The 21,461-nt window shown below is 37.2% G+C and overlaps 1 protein-coding gene across 1 annotated transcript in view; it reads left to right on the top strand.

Moving 5' to 3' along the window:
* The window catches only part of HYDIN (HYDIN axonemal central pair apparatus protein), a 448,650-nt gene that overhangs the window by 173,325 nt on the left and 253,864 nt on the right, over window positions 1–21,461 (top strand). Inside the window, exon 12 of the mRNA XM_081216141.1 lies at window positions 12,437–12,555. Coding sequence (XP_081072267.1) covers window positions 12,437–12,555 — 119 coding nt within the window. The remainder of the gene's footprint in view (window positions 1–12,436; window positions 12,556–21,461) is intronic.

Raw genomic sequence — 21,461 nt, 5'->3', positions numbered from 1 at the left:
ATCTTGTTTTCATTCCATATCTATGGACTGTTTTCAGTCCATATATATGCAGTTACTTTTCTCTTTGTGTAAAGGGGTCAGGCAGTCTACAGGGGGCTGCTTAACCCAAGACTCTGCCACCCTCCACCCACCCCAGGTGTGTATCCCTTCCTGATGATATTTCCTGCACCTTCCCTGGCTGTAACCATCACCTTGACTTTTATGATAGTCATTTTCTTGTTTTCATATATAATTTTGCCACCTATGTATTCATCCCTAAGCAAAATAGTGTAGTTTTACCTGTTTTAAAAATTTATATGTTGAAATCATACTCTGTGTCTTAAGCTGTTAGCACTAGGAAGATAAAGCCATTCAATAAATACTGATTAAGTGAATGAGCAAATAAATGAAAAAAATGAATGAGTGAATGAATCCTAGTTTGATCTGCTCTCTCCCTTGCCCATGGGTGCTAGATTCTCAAGATGGCCCTAGAATGAATGAAGAATGGACTAGGAGTTTCTGGATTGACAGGTCTGTTTTCACACTTCAGACCAGCATCATCTACCCCGGACTTCTTCTTTTTTTTTTTTTTTAATAAATTTATTTATTTTATTTATATTTATTTTATTTATATTTATTTTTGGCTGTGTTGGGTCTTCGTTGCTGTGTGCGGGCTTTCTCTAGCTGAGGTGAGCGGGGGCTACTCTTCGTTGCTGTGCGCAGGCTTCTCATTGCGGTGGCTTCTCTTATTGCGGAGCACGGGCTCTAGGCGTGCGGGCTTCAGTAGTTGTGGTACATGGGCTCAGTAGTTGTGGCTCACAGGCTCTAGAGCGCAGCCTCAGTAGTTGTGGTGCATGGGCTTAATTGCTCCATGGCATGTGGGATTTTCCTGGACCAGGGCTCAAACCTGTGTCCCCTGCACTGGCAGGCAGATTCTTAACCACTGTGCCACCAGGGAAGCCCCTTCCCCAGACTTCTTAATGGATCTGGAGGAAATGTTGGTATATCAGTGTTCAGACATAGGCTGGAAATGGTCCAGTGGCCCCCACATCACAGGTGCTGGGACCTCCCTCCCAACAATGGCTCCCCTGGGATGGCCATATTCCAGGGGGCTGGCTGCTCTCCAGGAGGTTCCCAAACATTACATAACTAATTGCATTTATCTATTGTTTCCTTTGCAGTTCTGAATTCTGCCACAGAATTCACATCCTGGGTAAACTGATAGTGGTTTATTAAAAGATACGATTGCCAGGGAAGGGTTTTGTTTACAAAGTAATTCCATATTGTCTTCCCTGTAAATTCTGTGCAATTCTGTGTCTTTTCAAGGGCTTACTATTATCTTCAAAGGTTGGTAAAACCTCCTGGTTTTAGGCCACTAGGAAATACTTCTTAGGCAAATAGAAAAGCTCCTTCCCTCATTTTGTTTTACTTTGCTTTTGTTTTCCTATATGCTTTGAGCATATAAAAGCAAATACATATAGATATTCTTTTCCTCATACCTTTTTACATAAATGACAGCATACTTTACACAGTAGTTCTAACACTGCTTTTTAAATATTTCTTAGAGATTATTCCAAAACGCTAAATAAAAAGGGGCCGGGCTTCCCTGGTGGCGCAGTGGTTGAGAGTCCGCCTGCCGATGCAGGAGACACGGGTTCGTGCCCCGGTCCAGGAGGATCCCACATGCCATGGAGCGGCTAGGCCCGTGAGCCATGGCCGCTGAGCCTGCTCGTCCGGAGCCTGTGCTCCGCAGCGGGAGAGGCCACAGCAGTGAGAGGCCCGCGTTCCGCAAAAAAAAAAAAAAAGGGGCCACTCTTTTTCATGGTTGTATAGGAATTCTTTGTATTTACATACCACAATTTGACTTCTTACCTTTTGTCACTGAGAAATAGAACACAGATTCAGAAATGTACATAACGTGTGCTATGGTAGGCAGAGTAATTGCCTCCCCAGGATGTCCATGTCCCCAGCATCTGTGGATATGTTACTGTGGATATGTTACATTGCATGGCAAAGGGGAATTAGGGCAGAAAATGGAATTTAGGTTACTAGTGAGCTTACCTTAAGATAAGGACAATGTCCTGGGTGGCTCAGTAATAATCACAAGGGTCCTTAAATGTTCAAGAGGGAGGCAGAAGGATCGGTCTCAGTGTCGGAATGATGCCCTATGAGAAAGACTCTACCAGCCATTTCTGGCTTTGAAGCTAGAGGGCCAAAGAATTCAAGCAGCCTCTAGGAAAGGAAAAGGTAAGAAAATGGATTTTCTCCTAGACCATCCAGAAAGGAACGCAGCCCTGCCAACACCTTGATTTTAGCCCAGTGAGACCCATTTTGTATTTGGACCTCTAGAACTTTTAAGACAGTAAGTTTGTATATTAAGCCACTACATTTGTAGTAATTTGTTCTAGCAGCAATAGGGAACTAATACACACACATGTACAGTATAACAAATAATTATAGGCAAGCATGATGTAATTGCCACCAAGATCAATAATAGAATATTTCCAGCCTCAATAAGCCCCCCTGTGTATTCCTTCCCAATCACACTCCCTTCACCCCAACCTCTCCCTGAGATAATCACCATTCTGTCCTTCATGATTATTATTTCCTTGCTTTTATTTATAGTTTATACTCCCATGTGTGTATAACTAAACATTACAATTTAGTACTGCCTGCCTTTGGAATGTACATAATTGGAATCAATCTGCATGTCTCATCCATGTTGTTGCTTGTAGCTCTAGTTGCATTTCATTTTCATTGTTGTATAGTGTTCCATTGTGTGAATGTATGTTCAGAGACAGGAAGTAGCAGGGAGGGCCAGTGTAATTGGTTTTGGGGAGGCCACTTGGGATGCATGAAATTTAACCCACATCTCCAACTACAACCTTTTCTTCTTTTGAAAGCTTTTATATCTAGGCACCATGAGTACAGAGATGCACAGAAACACAGTTCCTGCCCTCAGAAAGGCATAGAATTGAGTGGGGGGAAAGTGACACATAAATCAAAAGTTATGTAATGCCATACAGTGAATGAATGATAATAGTTGAAAAGAATACAGGACACACAGCTCAGTCTTGAAATATATGTTAGTCAAGTGAAAAAAAGGAGGGGCTGGGCATGAGAAGCAGGGAAACACTTGTGAAAACACATAGAGAAACACTATGTAAAAATATACCATGAGCATGAAATGACAAATAACTGCAAGTTCCTGGGGTGTGAAACAGAGAGAGACAGAGAAACTTGGGAGGGGACAGGCGGGGGCAGGAAATGAAGCTGGAGGCTGGTGTAGTAGGTGGGAACCAGTTCTTGGAGGGCTGCCCTTGACTGCCCGACTAAGAACCTTGGACTTCATCCAGAGTGAGTAAGGAATCACTGAAGGGCTCTAAGCAGGGGAGTGATCTGCTCAGACATGCATATGGCAAATACAACATCATTAAAATCTTTTCAGTTAATCTGAAACTGAATTTTTTTTCTTCATTTAAAATTTTCATATTTTCTTAGAAGTAGATAAACCTGTATGTTAGATATTTATAAAAACTTGCTGATAGTTTGATCCAGGTCTCAAAACTGCTCTTTCATGTATCTTGACTTGTCAACGGAATGTGTAAATACCTAATTTAATCATGAAGATTGCCTTTTAAAAAAAAAAACTCAAAGGGAAACTACACATATTTGGTTTGGATCACCATATGGGAACTTCAAAGGAAGTAACACTTTCTGATTTTAATTGTGAAATATATTGCTAGATAACCTCGTTAATGGGTGCTTCAGAGTCAAATGCAGAAAAGCAGCATGTTGGAAATGACTCCAGACATACCCGCTTCCTTTAAAGACCCAATTAAGATGAACCTTATTGTCCATTTTCATTCTGTGCATCATAAGAGAAACATCTGAATTTTTAGCACAATTTGAGGCTTTTGATTTTATCCTTAATCTTAAACCTTATCCTTTAGGCTTAATTTTTAATCCTAATTAAACTAAAGAATGGAGATTTAGGAAAGGAAAAGCTAAATCACCCCAATCATTAAAAACATTTTTGGATTTTCAGAGTAATAAGTGAGTAATACTCTACATATTTGTAAGCTGTCCTTCTCAAAACTCATCAGATTGCAACCTGATAATATAAAGTATCTTAGTCCTATGAATGAGAAATTATTTTCTTGATCAACTACTTTAGATTACATTTACTTTAAATTACATTTTTAGTTATCAAATATTTCAAACAAAGAAAAATACAGGGAATTATATACCAATGTCTTTTATACATACCCCAATTTAGGAAAACTTGAACAAATAGAAACGCCCATGTTTTTGGTCAGGAAAATCAACATTATAAATAGGGCAGTTCTCCCTGTAAATGCAATGTGATCCCAATGGTAATATCAGTAAGGTTGTTTTTTTTAATTGGGTTGATTCTAAAATTCTTACGGAAGAAATAAATGAAGTAGGGTTGCCTAGAAAATTCAACAAGAATAATGTGGGAGGACTAGCTCCACCATATATTAAAACATTAAAACTTATAGTAAAATATAGTTGTATGTATGGTTTATGAACATGAAGAGAAAGTAGCCATCAAATAAATATTTATTTTTCTTTTCAACCATACCATCAGCAGCAGCAGCAACAGCAGCATGTCCTAATCCCCTAAATCCTACCCTCCCCCAAATCCTTATTTCCCAGTGTCCTCTGTGAGCAAAATAAAAGCCCTAATTTGCTTAAGTCACTTTGTTCTATTTATCTTTTGATGCATAACAAAACATCCTTAATTTAGTGGCTTCAAACAACTAGCAATCACTTATTTTGCACACAGATCTGTGATTCAGGATTCAGCAAGGACAGCTCTCTTTGCTCCACATGAAGACAGCTGGACACGCTTGAAGGTAGAAGCTGATTTCATTTTTTAGCTCATCCACCTATATATCTGGCACTTGATCCTGACTGTTGGCAGGGACCTCACCAGGTTCTGTTTGCTGGAACCTATCAGTGGCCTCTCCACGTGGCTGCTTGCTTCCTCATAGCATGAACAATGGACTGAATTGTTGAGATGAGAAATCTACTGCAGTCTAATTTTAATTTCTTTAGGTTATCTGTCTTTCTGTCAGATTGATATTAAGAATTACTTTATGCTTTGGTGTTCTGCAGTTTCACTGAGATGGATTTGCCTTTATCCTACTTGATATGCTTCTTTAATTTAAGAACCTTTCATCAATTCTGGAAAATTCTCAGCAATTATCTCTTCAGTGTTGTTTTCATCTCATTATCTCAGTTTTTTCCTTCTGTAAATTCTTTTAGATATATGTCTTTCCCATGGAATTGCAGAGTCTTTTAACTTCTCCTTTATATATATATATTTTTTAATTACTCTTTATTTTTTATTTATTTTTTGCTTTATAACAAATTTAATCAGTTATACATATACATATGTTCCCATATCCCCTCCCTTTTGCATCTCCCTCCCACCCTCCCTATCCCACCCCTCCAGGCGGTCACAAAGCACCGAGCTGATCTCCCTGTGCTATGCGGCTGCTTCCCACTAGCTATCTACCTTACGTTTGGTAGTGTATATATATATATATATATATATATATCTCCTTTATATTTTTGATTTCTTCGTCTCTGTATGATACATTCTGGCTTTTTTCCCCAAGATCTTTCTTCTAGTTGACTAATTGTTTCTTCAGCTATTTCTACTCTGGTGTATTTATCTATTCAGTTTTTATTTCATCAACTTGATTTTTCAGTTTTAGAAGTTCTATTTGGTTTTAATACTTTCATTTTTGTCTCATTCAAATGGTTTCTCTTTCTTCATTTACCTCTTTAAAGATTTGGAGAATGCTATGTTAGAGTTTATTTAAGACTTTTCTATTATCTCAAACTCTTGGGGTACTAATTTGCATGTTTTCAGTAACCACTGATTTTCCTCATATTGAGTTGATTCTTCAGATGGCTTGAAATGTTTGTGTTGTTAGCTCATCTTCAGCATGTGCTATGGAATGAATGTTTGTGTCCCTGCCCCCTTGCCCCAAAATTCATGTTTTGAAACATAATACTCGATGTGATGGTATTTGGAGGTGGAAACTTTGGAGGTGATTAGGTAGAGGTCAGAGCCTTCATGAATGTGGTTAGTGCCCTTTATAAAAGAGACCCCGGAAAGCTCCATTGCCCGTTCTTCCACATGAGTAAGAAGACAGCATCTGTGAAGCCGGAAGAGGGCTCTCACCAGACATTGAATCTGCCAGCACCTTGATCTTGGACTTCCCGGCCTCCAGAACTGTGAGAAATAAATGTTTGTTGTTTAAGCCACCCAGTCTGTGGTATTTTATTACAGCAACCCAAACAGACTAAGACAGTATGGGTACTGGATCATGGAGGTGTTCCTTCAGAACAATTTTTTATTTCTTCAAGACTTTACAACTTTTATTTTCACACCTTCTGATTCTTTCACCTATAATGTAATATAAATTTGGATCCCATACCTATACATGGGACTTTGATTTCTCATAGGAGCCTTTTTCCCCTATTCAGATCACAAGGTAGAGGACAAGCTTCATCACTGCTCCCTTAGACCAATAGGTAGAATTTTTCTAGTTTCCTTTTTGGAAAGAGGCATCCTTTCCAAGGTCCTAGATTTATGCAGGGATCTAAGTTCAGTTCCACATTCCCAGATAGGAACAAAGCCATATGCCCTATTTCTGTGAGAGTGTTTAAACTGAAGCCTTTAGACCATAAGGCTGTATGTACTTTAAAAATCTCTGAGTTCCCTTTTTATTTCTAGCACCTGGTATTTTCCTTTCTTTCTTTTGGGCTTCGATAAGTATTAAAACTATATGTTTGTCATACTTTTAATAATTTTTTTTGTATTTGAAGTGGAAGGATGTGCTGAGTCAGCTTACCCTGCCCTGTTGTCAGAAGTTAATGTAGTTAACAGTGTTCATATCTTTCTTGAGGTAATATCCTTAGAGAATCTGCGTAGAGTCACTCTGGCTGCTCATTAAAAATGTAGGTTCTTGGGTTTCATCTCTGTTTTTTGAATTAAAATCTGTGGAGATAGTGCTAAAGAATATTTTAACAAGGACTGAAAATTAAGTGTGTAACAAGGTTGCAGGTTACAAGATTTATATAGAGAGAAATCAATTGTGTTTCTAGACAATGAACAATGGAAATTGAATTTTTAAAAAGCAATATTACTTATAATACAATAGCATTAAGAAATATGAACTACTTAAAGATAAATTTGACAAAAGATGTGGAAGACCTGTACACTGAAGACTATAAAACATTGCTGAGAGAAATTAAAAACCTAAATAAATGGAGAACTGTACCTTGTTAATAGGTGGGTAAATTAAGTATTAAGATGTCATTTTCCCCCAAAATTCATCTATAGATTCAATGCAATTCAAATAAAAATCCAAACAGCTTTTTCTTGGTAGAAATTGACAAGCTCATTCTAAAATTCCTATGGAAATGTAAAGAATTTAGAATAACAACTTTGGAATAGAAGAATAAAATTGGAAGACTACTATGACCTGATTTCAAGACAACTTTAAGCTACGGTAATCAAGATAATCCAGCATAATATCCCCAACTAAAAATTCTTAACTTAATCACATCTTTTGTCACATAATATTCACCTTTTTTGCCATATCAAATAATACTTATAGGTTACAGGAATTAGGACATGGATATCTTTGTGGGCCATTATTCAGCCTACCACAGATCCTATGTGGATGCCCAGTTGTTTTAGCTCTTTATAGTGTGTGGTCCACTTTTCCATACTGATTTTCAACACCTGCTCTGTCAAAAGTCAAATTTGCATATGTGTGCATTTATTCTGAGTTCTGTATTCTGTTTCCTTAGTCACTTTGCACTTTCTGCCCCAATACCACACTATGTTAATTACAATAGATTTACAACAGACTTTAATATATGAAAGGGCAAGTCCCCTCAATTTATTTTTCTTTAGTAACGTCTTGGTTGTTACTGGCCCTTTGATTTTACACTTAAATTTTATAATGAACCATCAAATTCCTCCAAATTTTACCTGCTGGCATTTTGTTTAGTAGAGCATTAAAATTATATAGTTCAGTTGGAGGAAAATTGACAATTTTATAATATTGAGTCTCCCATTTCAAGAACATAACCTAGTTCTCCATTTATTTAGATCTTTCCTAATATCTTTCGGTAAAGTCTTACAATTTGTTCCTTGGAAGTCTTAAGTATATTTTGTTAGATTTATTTCTAGGTACTTTATATTGTTGTTGCTATTGTAAAATTAATATCTTGAAAATTAATTTTTTGACTCTTGCTGTGTATAGAAATGCAGTTGACTTTGGTATTTGGTAACCATCATTCTTTATCTTATTAATTAAAAAAATATTTATAGGTTCTTTAGGATTTTTCAGGTTGGTAGTGATAAAATCTGTGAATTATGACCATTTGTTCTTCCTATTTATACATCCCCCCCTTTTTCTTGTCTTACTGCACAGGAATGGAGCTCAAGTATCATATTGAACATCTAATATATAAATCTTAGATGGCAAATTTTTGAAAGCCCATGGTTACATTTTCTGGTATTTAATGCAATATAATCTATTGCATTCACAGATTTTAGGGCTGTGAAAGGGGTTCTATAATACATCTCCCTGCTTCTCATGTGTGAAACCAGGACACTGTAATCATAGATGAGAAGCTTCCCTATTTTAAAAACATTTTAATATTTTGCTCTTCTAATAAGGAATCTGACCTTAGAGCTTACTAGTTCTTTCAAGCTTGTTCATCTTGCTGCCTTTTGCCAAAATCCCTGCTTAAAAAATCTTGTGGAAACTTAGCATTTGTAATGTAACACTAAAATATAGACTAACTCTTACAAACACAAGCCTGGGTATTACTTTACTCCTATTCTGTCCTGGGTTAGGGAAATGGCTAGCTACAAATAAGGAAGTTTCCTTTGAAGTAATTAATAAGTCCCAAAGAAACATTGGCTCACTGCTTTTGTACAACACATCTCCTTTTCTCTTTTTTTTTAAATTAAGAAAGGCAGTCAAGATAACAGATTGGGAAAGCTTTAAGTCTGACAGTTATAAATAGTCTTGCAGTTTATTCCACAATGTATTTGCAGTTCTCTTTCTTTGCCGTTCTGAAAGTTGGATCTCTGTCAAAATACTTTTCTCTTGACCAAGGAATACAAATCATTGCCTTCAAAACAGGTTTGAAGATTAAAACTCTAAAATAATGGAGTAGGGTGATAAGGTTTGGGCTCTCTGAGAATTTTACTGATGCTCTAGAGTGTTGTCAAACCAACACTGATCTTTAGAGGAACTTTAGAGGAACTTCTTTTCCAGGGATCACATGGATTGGGAGAACCCTTTGAATAAATGAGCTGTTCCAAATATTGCTAAGATTGCTCTTGTTTCTTGTAATCAAAGCAATACTTGCCTAATGACCACTGTGTTGCCAAACACTAGAGGGGACCCAGAGACAAGTATTCTTGTCTTTAAAAGGACAGTCATGGAGAGGAAGCATTAAAGATACAGACACTGAATAACAATAGAAGACAGTGGAACATAAAATGTCACAAGGCATTATTATGATAATAAATTAATATTATTAATAACAACCAATAATATCACTTGGTTGTTCAAAGTGTATTTGCTCTAATACTGAAAATTACATCTAACAGAGCATCAAAATAATTTTGAATGTCCAAAATGTTACACACAGAGCAAATACATAATTTTCCCCTAAATAACTTGAAATTTTAGTGGTGCAAATTTAAGGAAAACCTATTAAATTATCAAATATTTTCGAGTGTTGATTTTTGAGGGAGAACATGGAAAGACAGAAACCATTAAAACTGTTGATGTTTTTGTGTAAATTAGTACAACCATTCTAAAGGACAATATGGCCATAGCTGTCAAACTGTCAAATGTGTATCCTTTTGTTCTGGCATTCTACTTCCTATAGTGGTGGGCTGGGTAATTTAACTCCCTTTCTCTCTCTCTCTCTTTCTCTCTCTCTCTCTCTCTCTCTCTCTCTCTTTCTCTCTCTCTCTCTCTCTCTCTCCCCCTCGCATACACAAACACACACACACACAGAGCAAATAAAAGAATAAAAGAACAAGACAAAATATATTTTTTAAACTTGTTAGAAAGCAAAAGAGAGCTGCCAGGACAGTGAAGAAATTTTGGGGGCCAAGATCCAGGAGAAGAAAGAAACCTAAACAATCAGATTTGGGGGGCCTCTTTATCCTTAGTGACACTGACTTTTGGGGAGATACTGCAGAGACTGAAAAATTAAGCAGAGTTAAGGAAGAAAACATAGGAGTTCATGGGATGCCCAAGGAGAAAGGGCCCTAGAAATCCCCCATGCTTGAGGGTGGGACCCAGTAAAGTGGGGACTAGAAATAAGACTAAAAGTAAGTCCTTATAAGAACTAGAGCTCAGCTTTGGATCATTTTTCAAACATAGATTTGATTAAGACAGTTCTCCACTGGGGTTCCAAAAGTATTTGATCCCTAATGTTCTAAGGTATCTCTTATATATGAGAAATTCACTTCTCTTCTATATGTAGGATAGTACTAGCTACACACCCTTCTTGGGAGAATTGAGAAAATAGTCACTCCAGTGATTTGCTGCAGGGCTTAATTCCTTCACAGAATCTTACTGCCAGTGGTTAGATTAGGTTATCTGGGATCACTAATATCCCCTAGTCACCAGCCAGAACCTGGAAGCAGATAACATCTTAGTGTTTCAAATTAAATCTACAGTTTTTTATATACACTGATCAGCACTCAAATCAGAAATAACCAAGTATATGAGGAGGTAACACAGTCTGATAGAACACCAAGATAAACAATAGGAACAAACCCATAGAGAGCCAGGTGATAGAATTTCCAGACACAGATTTTTTTAAATGTTCTTACTAAAGATAATATTGAGCAGAGACCTGGAAACTACAAAAAAATCCAATAGGAAGTCTAGCATGGAAAAGTTATGATGACAAATTAAGAACTCAGTAGATGAATTTAATAGCCTGTTAAGTATGCCTAGAGGTAGATTTTGTAAACTGGAAATTAGATAAATCAAAGAAAATAGCCACACTAAAGCATATAGGGACAAAAAACAGAAAAGAACATAAGAACTAAGTGGAATGTGGTAAAAAGCTCATATATATATGTGTGTGTGTGTATATACACACACACACACACATATATATATATATAAATGGGAAAATTGAGCATAAGCAATATTTGAAGAAATAATGACTAAAAAAATTTCCAAATTTAATGAAATACATCATCCACAGATTCAAAAAGTGCAATAAACCCCAAGAAGGATAAATGCAAACCACACTTGGGAACATTATAGTAAAACTGCTGAAAAACAAAGACAAAAGGAAAATCTTAACCCAGTCAGAGGAAAAGACGTATTATCTCAAATGAGCAATAAGACTATAAACTGAGCTCTCAACAGAAATGGTGGAAGACAAGAAACAATAGAATGGTATCTTCAAAGTGCTTAAAGAAAACATAGGAAAATTGATCATAAATGTATTAAAGGATATTAATTACATTGTAATTTGTTGTAATGAAAATTTGGAAGCCACTTAAATATCCAATAAGAAGACTGGTTAAAAATATTTACTACATCTTTAGGTGATGATACGTAAAAATGTTCCAGATGTATTGTTAAGTGAAAAAAAGCAGGCTAAATATAATTTATAGCATATGCTCTCATTTACATTAACAATTCTTAAATATGATTAAATGTGGAAGGATTGGTACCAAAATGCTAACAGTAGTTATCTTTGGGTGGTGGAATTATGATAAAATTTCTACTTTCAATATTTTTATAATGATCATGTATTATCAGATGCAGATACATACCCCATTTTAAAAGGGAAACAAAAGCAGTCAGTACTTTAAAGGCTTGTGCTCTGTATTGACCCTGGGTGCATTGTGGCTGTGTAGTAAAGGATACTGTTTAGTGGATTCCATTTCCTCTGTATGAAAGAAGCTGCAAAGTGAGGGTCAGGTAAGACTCCTAGACTCAGATCCCTTAATGCCCTGGCTCTTCCTAAATCTAGGAAAGATCAGTGTGAACAAGGTCTCTTGGAGCCCCGTGGCAGCGCTCATCTTATGTCATTCTTCTCTGATTTAGAGAAATTATTTTCCTTTATAAAAAACTTAAGGATACAGTTAAGATTGGGTTAAATTTTTTAAATTGTTTTTTCCTGCTAAAATGTCAGCCTAGATTGCAATATAAGCTTTCCCCTAAAGTTGAGTATTCTTGTTTCTTAAAGGTAAGCTAAATCTTCAGCATTGGTTAAATTACACTCCCTCAGTCCATTGTAGGGAGTTGTTGCAATAATCTTGACTGCTTACATTAATAAGAGGTTGTGGGTAATCTGGGGTAATAAAGCGTCACTGAGGGTAATAAAGTCTGAATTGTTTTTATAGGCCGAGAGATCCGTCTGCCTCTCCGAATCAAAGGGGAAGGAATGGGACCAAAGATTCACTTCAACTTTGAGTTGCTGGATATTGGAAAAGTTTTTGTTGGATCTGTACATTGTTATGAGGTAAGCACTAGAATTGTTCATTGAGACTCAAAAGTACTTGGCTTTTTTTGTTTTATGTGTGTGTTTTTATTGATAGAAAATTTGTGACATCACATTTTTTCCATGACTCACACCTATTCAGACCCCAAATGATGGAACTCCTCCTCCTCCCTCCCAGCCTTATTGAGGGAAGCAACTTTTTCCATCCTTTTCAGCCTCTCTAGCTTTATAAAAAGCATCAAAGTCGTAAGTTAATTGGTTTTATCATCATCATTTTGCAAATTGCAAAGGGGGACACCATAAATACATCTCCCCATCTATTTAATGCTTGTTCTCTGACAACATAAATCCTACAGGTCAGAGGATAGAGAACCTTTTACATTTTCCAGAATGTCCTAATGAGGATAGCTGTTTTCACACTTCAGAAGTTTCTCTAATTTAAAATTTTAATTAATTTTCTCTGATTTAAAAACCAATCATCCTGATTTCTGGAAGAGATCTCCCTGCTTTGTCTTTCCAGTTAAATAGAAAATGATTTTTTACATGATGTACCCATGGGTTCATGAGGATCAAAGTTACTTCAGTGTCACTTCATCACTAAATTCATATCCAGGACACTTGTTTACACTATATCAAACTATAACCATTGAAAGTTTATTGTAGAAAGATTCCTAAATTGTAAGTGTTTATATTTCTATAGAGGTAACAATAAAAGCATTTATTTAATGAGTGACAAATAGGTGTCAAGTTCCATGCCTTATTATGTGTGCATGCCTACGTATGTGTGTGTGATTTCTAACTCTTACAGAACCATGAGTGGTGGGTTTTACTGTACCTGTTTTTACACATGAGAAATATGAGGCACATAGTGGTTAATTCAGTCAACATCCTCACCCTTCATGTATGTTGAGCACATATGCATTAGTTCACTTGGTCCTCACAAAAACCCTATGAAGAAGGCACAGTGACTATCCCCATTTTATAGCTGAGGAAGCTGGGGCTTAGAGAAGTTTTACTAGTTAAGGTAACGCTACATACTGTAACAAACAAATACAATAATATATCTACTTTGTTCCTAACGTAAAGTCCCAGACAAGCTTGGTCATCCGCAGATGGCTCTCCTCCCGTAGAGGATCAAGAACTCAGCCTCATTCTATCTCATGGCTCTCCCACCCCTAACATCTGAGTTGCAAGATTGTAGTCTCACATGTATCACACTGGCAGTAGGAGAAAGGCATGGAGGGATGCACATGAGAGGTTTTTATAGGAGGCAGTAATGGAGGTGGCATGTATCGCTTTTGTTCATATCCTATTAGGGTCTGTAACTGCAAGGCTGGCTGGGAAATGTAGTCTAGCTATAGGCACAGGAGGAAGAGGATATGGGTTCAGTGAATGGCCAACCTGACTCTGCCACATTTGTTAAGTAACTTGGCAAGGTCACACAGCCTGTAAATGTTAGTGAGCCCCGGGGTACTAGGGCCCTACATTGTGTGGGAAGAGAAAGCCCTTTGCTGGCTTTTCAATCCCTTGGGCTCTCATTATGGGCAAATCTGGTCTACAACCAATTCAGCTCAGCCTAAGCATGGGAGCTAAGTGCCCAATTGATGCTGAGAGCTTCCTGCAGTGTCATTTGTCCTCACATTCATTAGACTTAATGATGGGCCAAATGGGATGATTTAAAGGTAAATAGAGATGTTAATGTCATGGAATATACATAAGATGAGATGGAATATATGTAAGAGCATAACTTAAATGAAGTAATCACTCACATGACTAACATAAAGTGAAAAGTGGCACAGCTACTATGTTGCATTGTCCTGTATTGCATTCTGAAAAAATGGTCACTTAGGGAGGGAAAAAAAGGTATAAGAGTTCTTAGTAAATTAAATTGTTCTTATTAAATTGATATTCTGCCTGTACTTTATCCAGTGCAAATTTCCCTCACACCTTACAGACTGTGTCTTATGGATGCCACATTGGAAAAGAACCTTTAGTTCTGATGCAGAATTGTTATTGAGTTCAAGCTCGCTCTGCTGGCTACACAACAAGGCAATAAATTGGGAGACAAGGTGTTGAGGCAAGGAATAGTGACTTTATTCAGAAAGCCGATAGACTGAGAGGATGGCAGACTAGTGTCTGCAAAAAAAATCTTATTGGGGTCTGGATGCCAGTTTCTTTTATAGAGCAGAGAAGGGGAGGAGGGGAGGAAGTTAAGTAAAAAGGCCATTCGTTTTGCAAAATATCTCTGGGCTTGGCCAGTATTGGGGAGGGGATGTGTTAATTTCCTCTTTTCTGCAGCCATCCACAGGTGGGCAGGGTCAGATTTTCTCCCTGTGAGCTGAACAAAGGCACTTTAGTTTAACATTCAGGCAGAGGGGCAGAGTGCCCTGAGGCAAGCCATTATGTATGATTATAATAACAAAAGCAATGAAAAGCAAAGGTTAAATAAAAGAAACGGATCCAACATGGAGTCAGATTTTGCTCTTCCCTGTTACAAAATGGATAGGATTTCTCTGAATGTAATAATAATTTCTTACATATTTTAACAGAAGTGTACTTGAGACCATCACTTCCCACCCTCCCATAATTGAACAGTAAAGCAAACCACAGCCAGCTAAGTAAGTGTTAAATGAGGTGCTGCATCAGACTGGACAGTTCTGAGAGCTGTGCAGTGGCAGAGAAGGACTTGGTAAGGTGCTTCTTATGGGAATATTTTGCACTCTCTGCGTATTTAATGCTGATGCCTCATTGCATATCTCTTTCAATTTATTACATTACCTACTTGAAACAAATTTGAGTAACTAGCTATTGCTGTTAGTCATTGCTGAGCTTAGCAGATACATGAAGACTAACCCCCAAGAGTATATGCTATTCCCCAGTGTAATTAGAAGGAAAACAAATGAGAGGTGAAGTTCTACTATAAATTTTCCCCTCTCCAAGGAGTTGGACTGCAAGGGTAAGGGCATTACTAGTAATCAAAAGGTGTCAGAACTGTATTGTCAAACAATTTGCTGGATTCCGTATACATAAGTAGTTGCTGCTTTGTCAGGGGGAGAAGAATGAAATGCATATTCTCAAAAATAGAGGAACTGGCACATTATAGAAGATCTGGGTAAAACAAGAAAAAAGGCAATCCATGCACCAGCTCAGAGAGAAGAACAAGTGTCCTTCAAGTTACCATTAACACCTTTGAGTTGCCTTCAACTTATCACTAGTGCATATCAGTTGCTTCTTAAGCACAGGTAAATCTTAAATGCATTCTGCCTAGCACTGGGGACATAAATAGCAATCACTGTCTTTTATGAGCAGTCTTTGCCATGGACTATTCTAAAAGTTATGCAATTTAATAAATGTCATTTTCACAGCAATCTGAGAAGTTAGTAATACTTAACATTTTTTTAAACATCTTTATTGCAGTATAATTGCTTTACAATGGTGTGTTAGTTTCTGCTTCATAACAAAGTGAATCAGCTGTACATATACATATATCCCCATATCTCCTCCCTCTTGCGTCTCCCTCCCACTCTCCCTATCCCACCCCTCTAGATGGTCACAAAGCACCGAGCTGATCTCCCTGTGCTATGCGGCTGTTCCCACTAGCTATCTATTTTACATTTGATAGTGTATATATGTCCATGCCACTCTCTTACTTCGTCCCAGCTTACCCTTCCCCCTCCCCGTGTCCTCAAGTCCATTCTCTACATCTGTGTCTTTATTCCTGTCCTGCCCCTAGGTTCTTCAGAACATTTCTTTTTGATTCCATATATATGTGTTAGCATACAGTATTTGTTTTTCTCTTTCTGACTTACTTCTGAACGTTCTATTTTTAGTTTTTCAAGGAACCTCCATACTGTTCTCCATAGTGGCCGTATCAATTTACATTCCCACCAACGGTGCAAGAGGGTTCCCTTATTCCACACCCTCTCCAGACTTTATTGTTTGTAGATTTTTTGATGATGGCCATTCTGACTGGTGTGAGGTGATACCTTATTGTAGTTTTGATTTGCATTTCTCTGATGATTAGTGATGTTGAGCATTCTTTCATGTGTTTGTTGACAATCTGTATATCTCCTTTGGAGAAATGTCTATTTAGGTCTTCTGCCCATTTTTTGGATTAGGTTGTTTGTTTTTTTGATATTGAGAATCATGAGCTGCTTGTAAATTTTGGAGATTAATACTTTGTCAGTTGCTTCATTTGCAAATATTTTCTCCCATTCTGAGGGTTGTCTTTTCATCTTGTTTATGGTTTCCTTTGCTGTGCAAAAGCTTTTAAGTTTCATTAGGTCCCATTTATTTATTTTTGTTTTTATTTCCATTTCTCTAGGAGGTGGGTCAAAAAGGATCTTGCTGTGATTTATGTCATAGAGTGTTCTGCTGATGTTTTCCTCTAAGAGTTTTATAGTGTCTCGCCTTACATTTAGGTCTCTAATGCATTTTGAGTTTATTTTTGTGTATGGTGTTAGGGAGTGTTCTAATTTCATTCTTTTACATGTAGCTGTCCAGTTTTCCCAGCACCACTTATTGAAGAGGCTGTCTTTTCTCCATTGTGTATTCTTGCCTCCTTTATCAAAGATACGGTGACCATATGTGTGTCGGTTTATCTCTGGGCTTTCTATCCTGTTCCATTGATCTATATTTCTGTTTTTGTGCCAGTACCATACTGTCTTGATTACTGTAGCTTTGTAGTATAGTCTGAAGTCAGGGAAGCTGATTCCTCCAGCTCCATTTTCCTTTCTGAAGATTGCTTTGGCTATTCAGGGTCTTTTGTGTTTCCATACAAATTGTGAAATTTTTTGCTCTAGTTCTGTGAAAAATGCCAGTGGTAGTTTGATAGGGATTGCATTGAATCTGTAGATTGCTGTGGGTAGTATAGTCATTTTCACAATGTTGATTCTTCCAATCCAGGAACATGGTGTATCTCTCCATCTGTTTGTATCATCTTTAATTTCTTTCATCAGTGTCTTATAGTTTTCTGCATACAGGTCTTCTGTCTCCTTAGGTAGGTTTATTCCTAGGTATTTTATTCTTTTTGTTGCAGTGGTAAGTGGGAGTGTTTCCATAGTTTCTCTTTCAGATTTTTCATCTTTGTTGTGTAGGAATGCAAGAGATTTCTGTGCATTCGTTTTGTATCCTGCTACTTTACCAATTTCGTTGATTAGCTCTAGTAGTTTTCTAGTAGTGTCTTTAGGATTTTCTATGTATAGTATCATGTCATCTGCAAACAGTGACAGCTTTACTTCTTTTCCGATTTGGATTGCTTTTATTTCTTTTTCTTCTCTGCTTGCTGTGGCTAAAACTTCCAAAACTATGTTGAATAATAGTGGTGAGAGTGGGCAACCTTGTCTTGTTCCTGATCTTAGTGGAAATGGTTTCAGTTATTCACCATTGAGAACAGTGTTGGCTGTGGGTTTGTCATATATGGCCTTTATTATGTTGAGGTAAGTTCCCTCTATGCCTACTTTGTGGAGGGTTTTTATCATAAATCAGTGTTGAATTTTGTCGAAAGCTTTCTCTGCATCTATTGAGGTGATCATACGGTTTTTATCCTTCAGTTTGTTAACATGGTGTATCACTTTGATTGATTTGCATATATTAAAGAATCCTTGCATCCTGGGATAAACCCCAGTTGATCATGGTGTATGATCCTTTTAGTGTGCTGCTGGATTCCGTTTGCTAGTATTTTCTTGAGGATTCTTGCATCTGTGTTCATCAGTGATATTGGCCTGTAGTTTTCTTTCTTTGTGACATCTTTATCTGGTTTTGTTATCAGGGTGACGGTGGCCTCGTAGAATGAGTTTGGAGTGTTCTTCACCCTGCTATATTTTGGAAGAAGTTGAGATGGAGAGGTGTTAACTCTTCTATAAATGTTTGCTAGAATTCGCCTGTGAAGCCATCTGGTCCTGGGCTTTTGTTTGTTGGAAGATTTTTAATCACAGTCTCAATTTCAGTGCTTGTGTTTGGTCTGTTTATATTTTCTATATCTTCCTGGTTCAGTCTCGGAAGGTTGTGCTTATTTAAGAATTTGTCCATTTCTTCCAGGTTGTCCATTTTATTGGCATATAGTTGCTTGTAGTAACCTCTCATGATCCTTTGTATTTCTGCAGTGTCAGTTGTTGCTTCTCCTTTTTCATTTCTAATTCTGTTGATTTGAGTCTTCTCCCTTTTTTCTTGATGCGTCTGGCTAATAGTTTATCAATTTTGTTTATCTTCTCAAAGAACCAGCTTTTAGTTTTATTGATCTTTGCTATTATGTCCTTCATTTCTTTTTCATTTATTTCTGATCTGATCTTTATGATTTCTTTCCTTCTGCTAACTTTGGAGCTTTTTTGTTCTTATTTCTCTAATTGCTTTAGGTGTAAGGTTAGGTTGTTTGAGATGTTTCTTGTTTCTTGAGGTAGGATTGTATTGCTATAAACTTCCCTTTTAGAACTGCTTTTGCTGCATCCCATAGGTCTTGGGTCGTTGTGTTTCCATTGTCATTTCTTCCTAGATATTTTTTTATTTCCTCTTTGATTTCTTTAGTGATCTCCTGGTTATTTAGTAGTGTATTTTTTAGCCTCCATGTGTTTGTATTTTTTTACAGATTTTTTTCCTGTAATTGGTATCTAGTCTCATAGCATTTTGGTCAGAAATGATACTTGATATGATTTCACTTTTCTTAAATTTACCAGGCCTTCATTTGTGACCCAAGATATGATCTACCCTGGAGAATGTTCCATGAGCACTTGAGAAGAAACTGTATTCTGTTGTTTTGGAATGGAATGTCCTATAAATATCAATTAAGTCCATCTTATTTAATGTATCATTTAAAACTTGTGTTTCCTTATTTATTTTCAATTTGGATGATCTGTCCATTGTTGAAAGTGGGGTGTTAAAGTCCCCTACTATGATTGTGTTATTGTTGATTTCCCCTTTCATGGTTGTTAGCATTTGCCTTATGTATTGAGGTGCTCCTATGTTGGGTGCATAAATATTTACAGTTGTTACATCTTCTTGGATTGATCCCTTGAACATTCAGTAGTGTCCTTCTTTGTCTCTTGTAATAGCCTTTATTTTAAAGTCTATTTTGTCTGATATGAGAATTGCTACTCCAGCTTTCTTTTGATTTCCATTTGCATGGAATATCTTTTTCCATCCCCTCACTTTCAGTCTGTATGTGTCTCTAGGTCTGAAGTGGGTCTCTTGTAGACAGCATATATACGGGTCTTGTTTTTGTATCCATTCAGCCAGTCTGTGTGTTTTGGTTGGAGCATTTAATCCTTTTACATTTTTTTTTTAATTTTTAATTTTTTTTTTTTATTTTTTGCTTTATAACAAATTAAATCAGTTATACATATACATATGTTCCCATATCCCCTCCCTTTTGCATCTCCCTCCCACCCTCCCTATCCCACCCCTCCAGGCGGTCACAAAGCACTGAGCTGATCTCCCTGTGCTCTGCGGCTGCTTCCCACTAGCTATCTACCTTACGTTTGGTAGTGTATATATGTCCATGCCGCTCTTTCACTTTGTCACAGCTTACCCTTCCCCCTCCCCATATCCTCAAGTCCATTCTCTAGTAGGTCTGTGTCTTTATTCCTGTCTTACCCCTATGTTCTTCATGACATTTTTTTTCTTAAATTCCATATATATGTGTCAGCATACAGTATTTGTCTTTCTTTTTCTGACTTACTTCACTCTGTATGACAGACTCTAGGTCCATCCACCTCATTACAAATAGCTCAATTTCATTTCTTTTTATGGCTGAGTAATATTCCATTGTATATATGTGCCACATCTTCTTTACCCATTCATCCGATGATGGACACTTAGGTTGTTTCCATCTCCGGGCTATTGTAAATAGGGCTGCTATGAACATTTTGGTACATGTCTCTTTTTGAATTATGGTTTTCTCAGGGTATATGCCCAGTAGTGGGATTGCTGGGTCATATGGTAGTTCTATTTGTAGTTTTGTAAGGAACCTCCATACCGTTCTCCATAGCGGCTGTACCAATTCACATTCCCACCAGCAGTGCAAGAGTGTTCCCTTTTTTCCACACCCTCTCCAGCATTTATTGTTTCTAGATTTTTTGATGATGGCCATTCTGACTGGTGTGAGATGATATCTCATTGTAGTTTTGATTTGCATTTCTCTAATGAGTAAAGATGTTGAGCATCCTTTCATGTGTTTGTTGGCAGTCTGTATATCTTCTGTGGAGAAATGTCTATTTAGGTCTTCTGCCCATTTTTGGACTGGGTTGTTTGTTTTTTTGTTATTGAGCTGCCTGAGCTGCTTATAAATTTTGGAGATTAATCCTTTGTCAGTTGCTTCATTTGCAAATATTTTCTCCCATTCTGAGGGTTGTCTTTTGGTCTTGTTTATGGTTTCCTTTGCTGTGCAAAAGCTTTGAAGTTTCATTAGGTCCCATGTGTTTATTTTTGTCTTTATTTCCATTTCTCTAGGAGGTGGGTCAAAAAGGATCTTGCTGTGATTTATGTCATAGAGTGTTCTGCCTATGTTTTCCTCTAAGAGTTTGATAGTGTCTGGCCTTACATTTATGTCTTTAATCCATTTTGAGCTTATTTTTGTGTATGGTGTTAGGGAGTGATCTAATCTCATACTTTTACATATCCCTATCCAGTTTTCCCAGCACCACTTATTGAAGAGACTGTCCTTTCTCCACTGTACATTCCTGCCTCCTTTATCAAAGATAAGGTGACCATATGTCCGTGGGTTTATCTCTGGGCTTTCTATCCTGTTCCATTGATCTATCTTTCTGTTTTTGTGCCAGTACCATACTGTCTTGATTACTGTAGCTTTGTAGTATAGTCTGAAGTCAGGGAGCCTGATTCCTCCAGCTCCATTTTTCATTCTCAAGATTGCTTTGGCTATTCGGGGTCTTTTGTGTTTCCATACAAATTGTGAAATTTTTTGCTCTAGTTCTGTG

This window comes from Mesoplodon bidens, assembly GCF_964165515.1.
Source record: "Mesoplodon bidens genome assembly, chromosome: 18".
NCBI classification, from domain to species: Eukaryota; Metazoa; Chordata; class Mammalia; order Artiodactyla; family Ziphiidae; genus Mesoplodon; species Mesoplodon bidens.
This window is presented reverse-complemented; position numbering and strand designations above follow the sequence as displayed.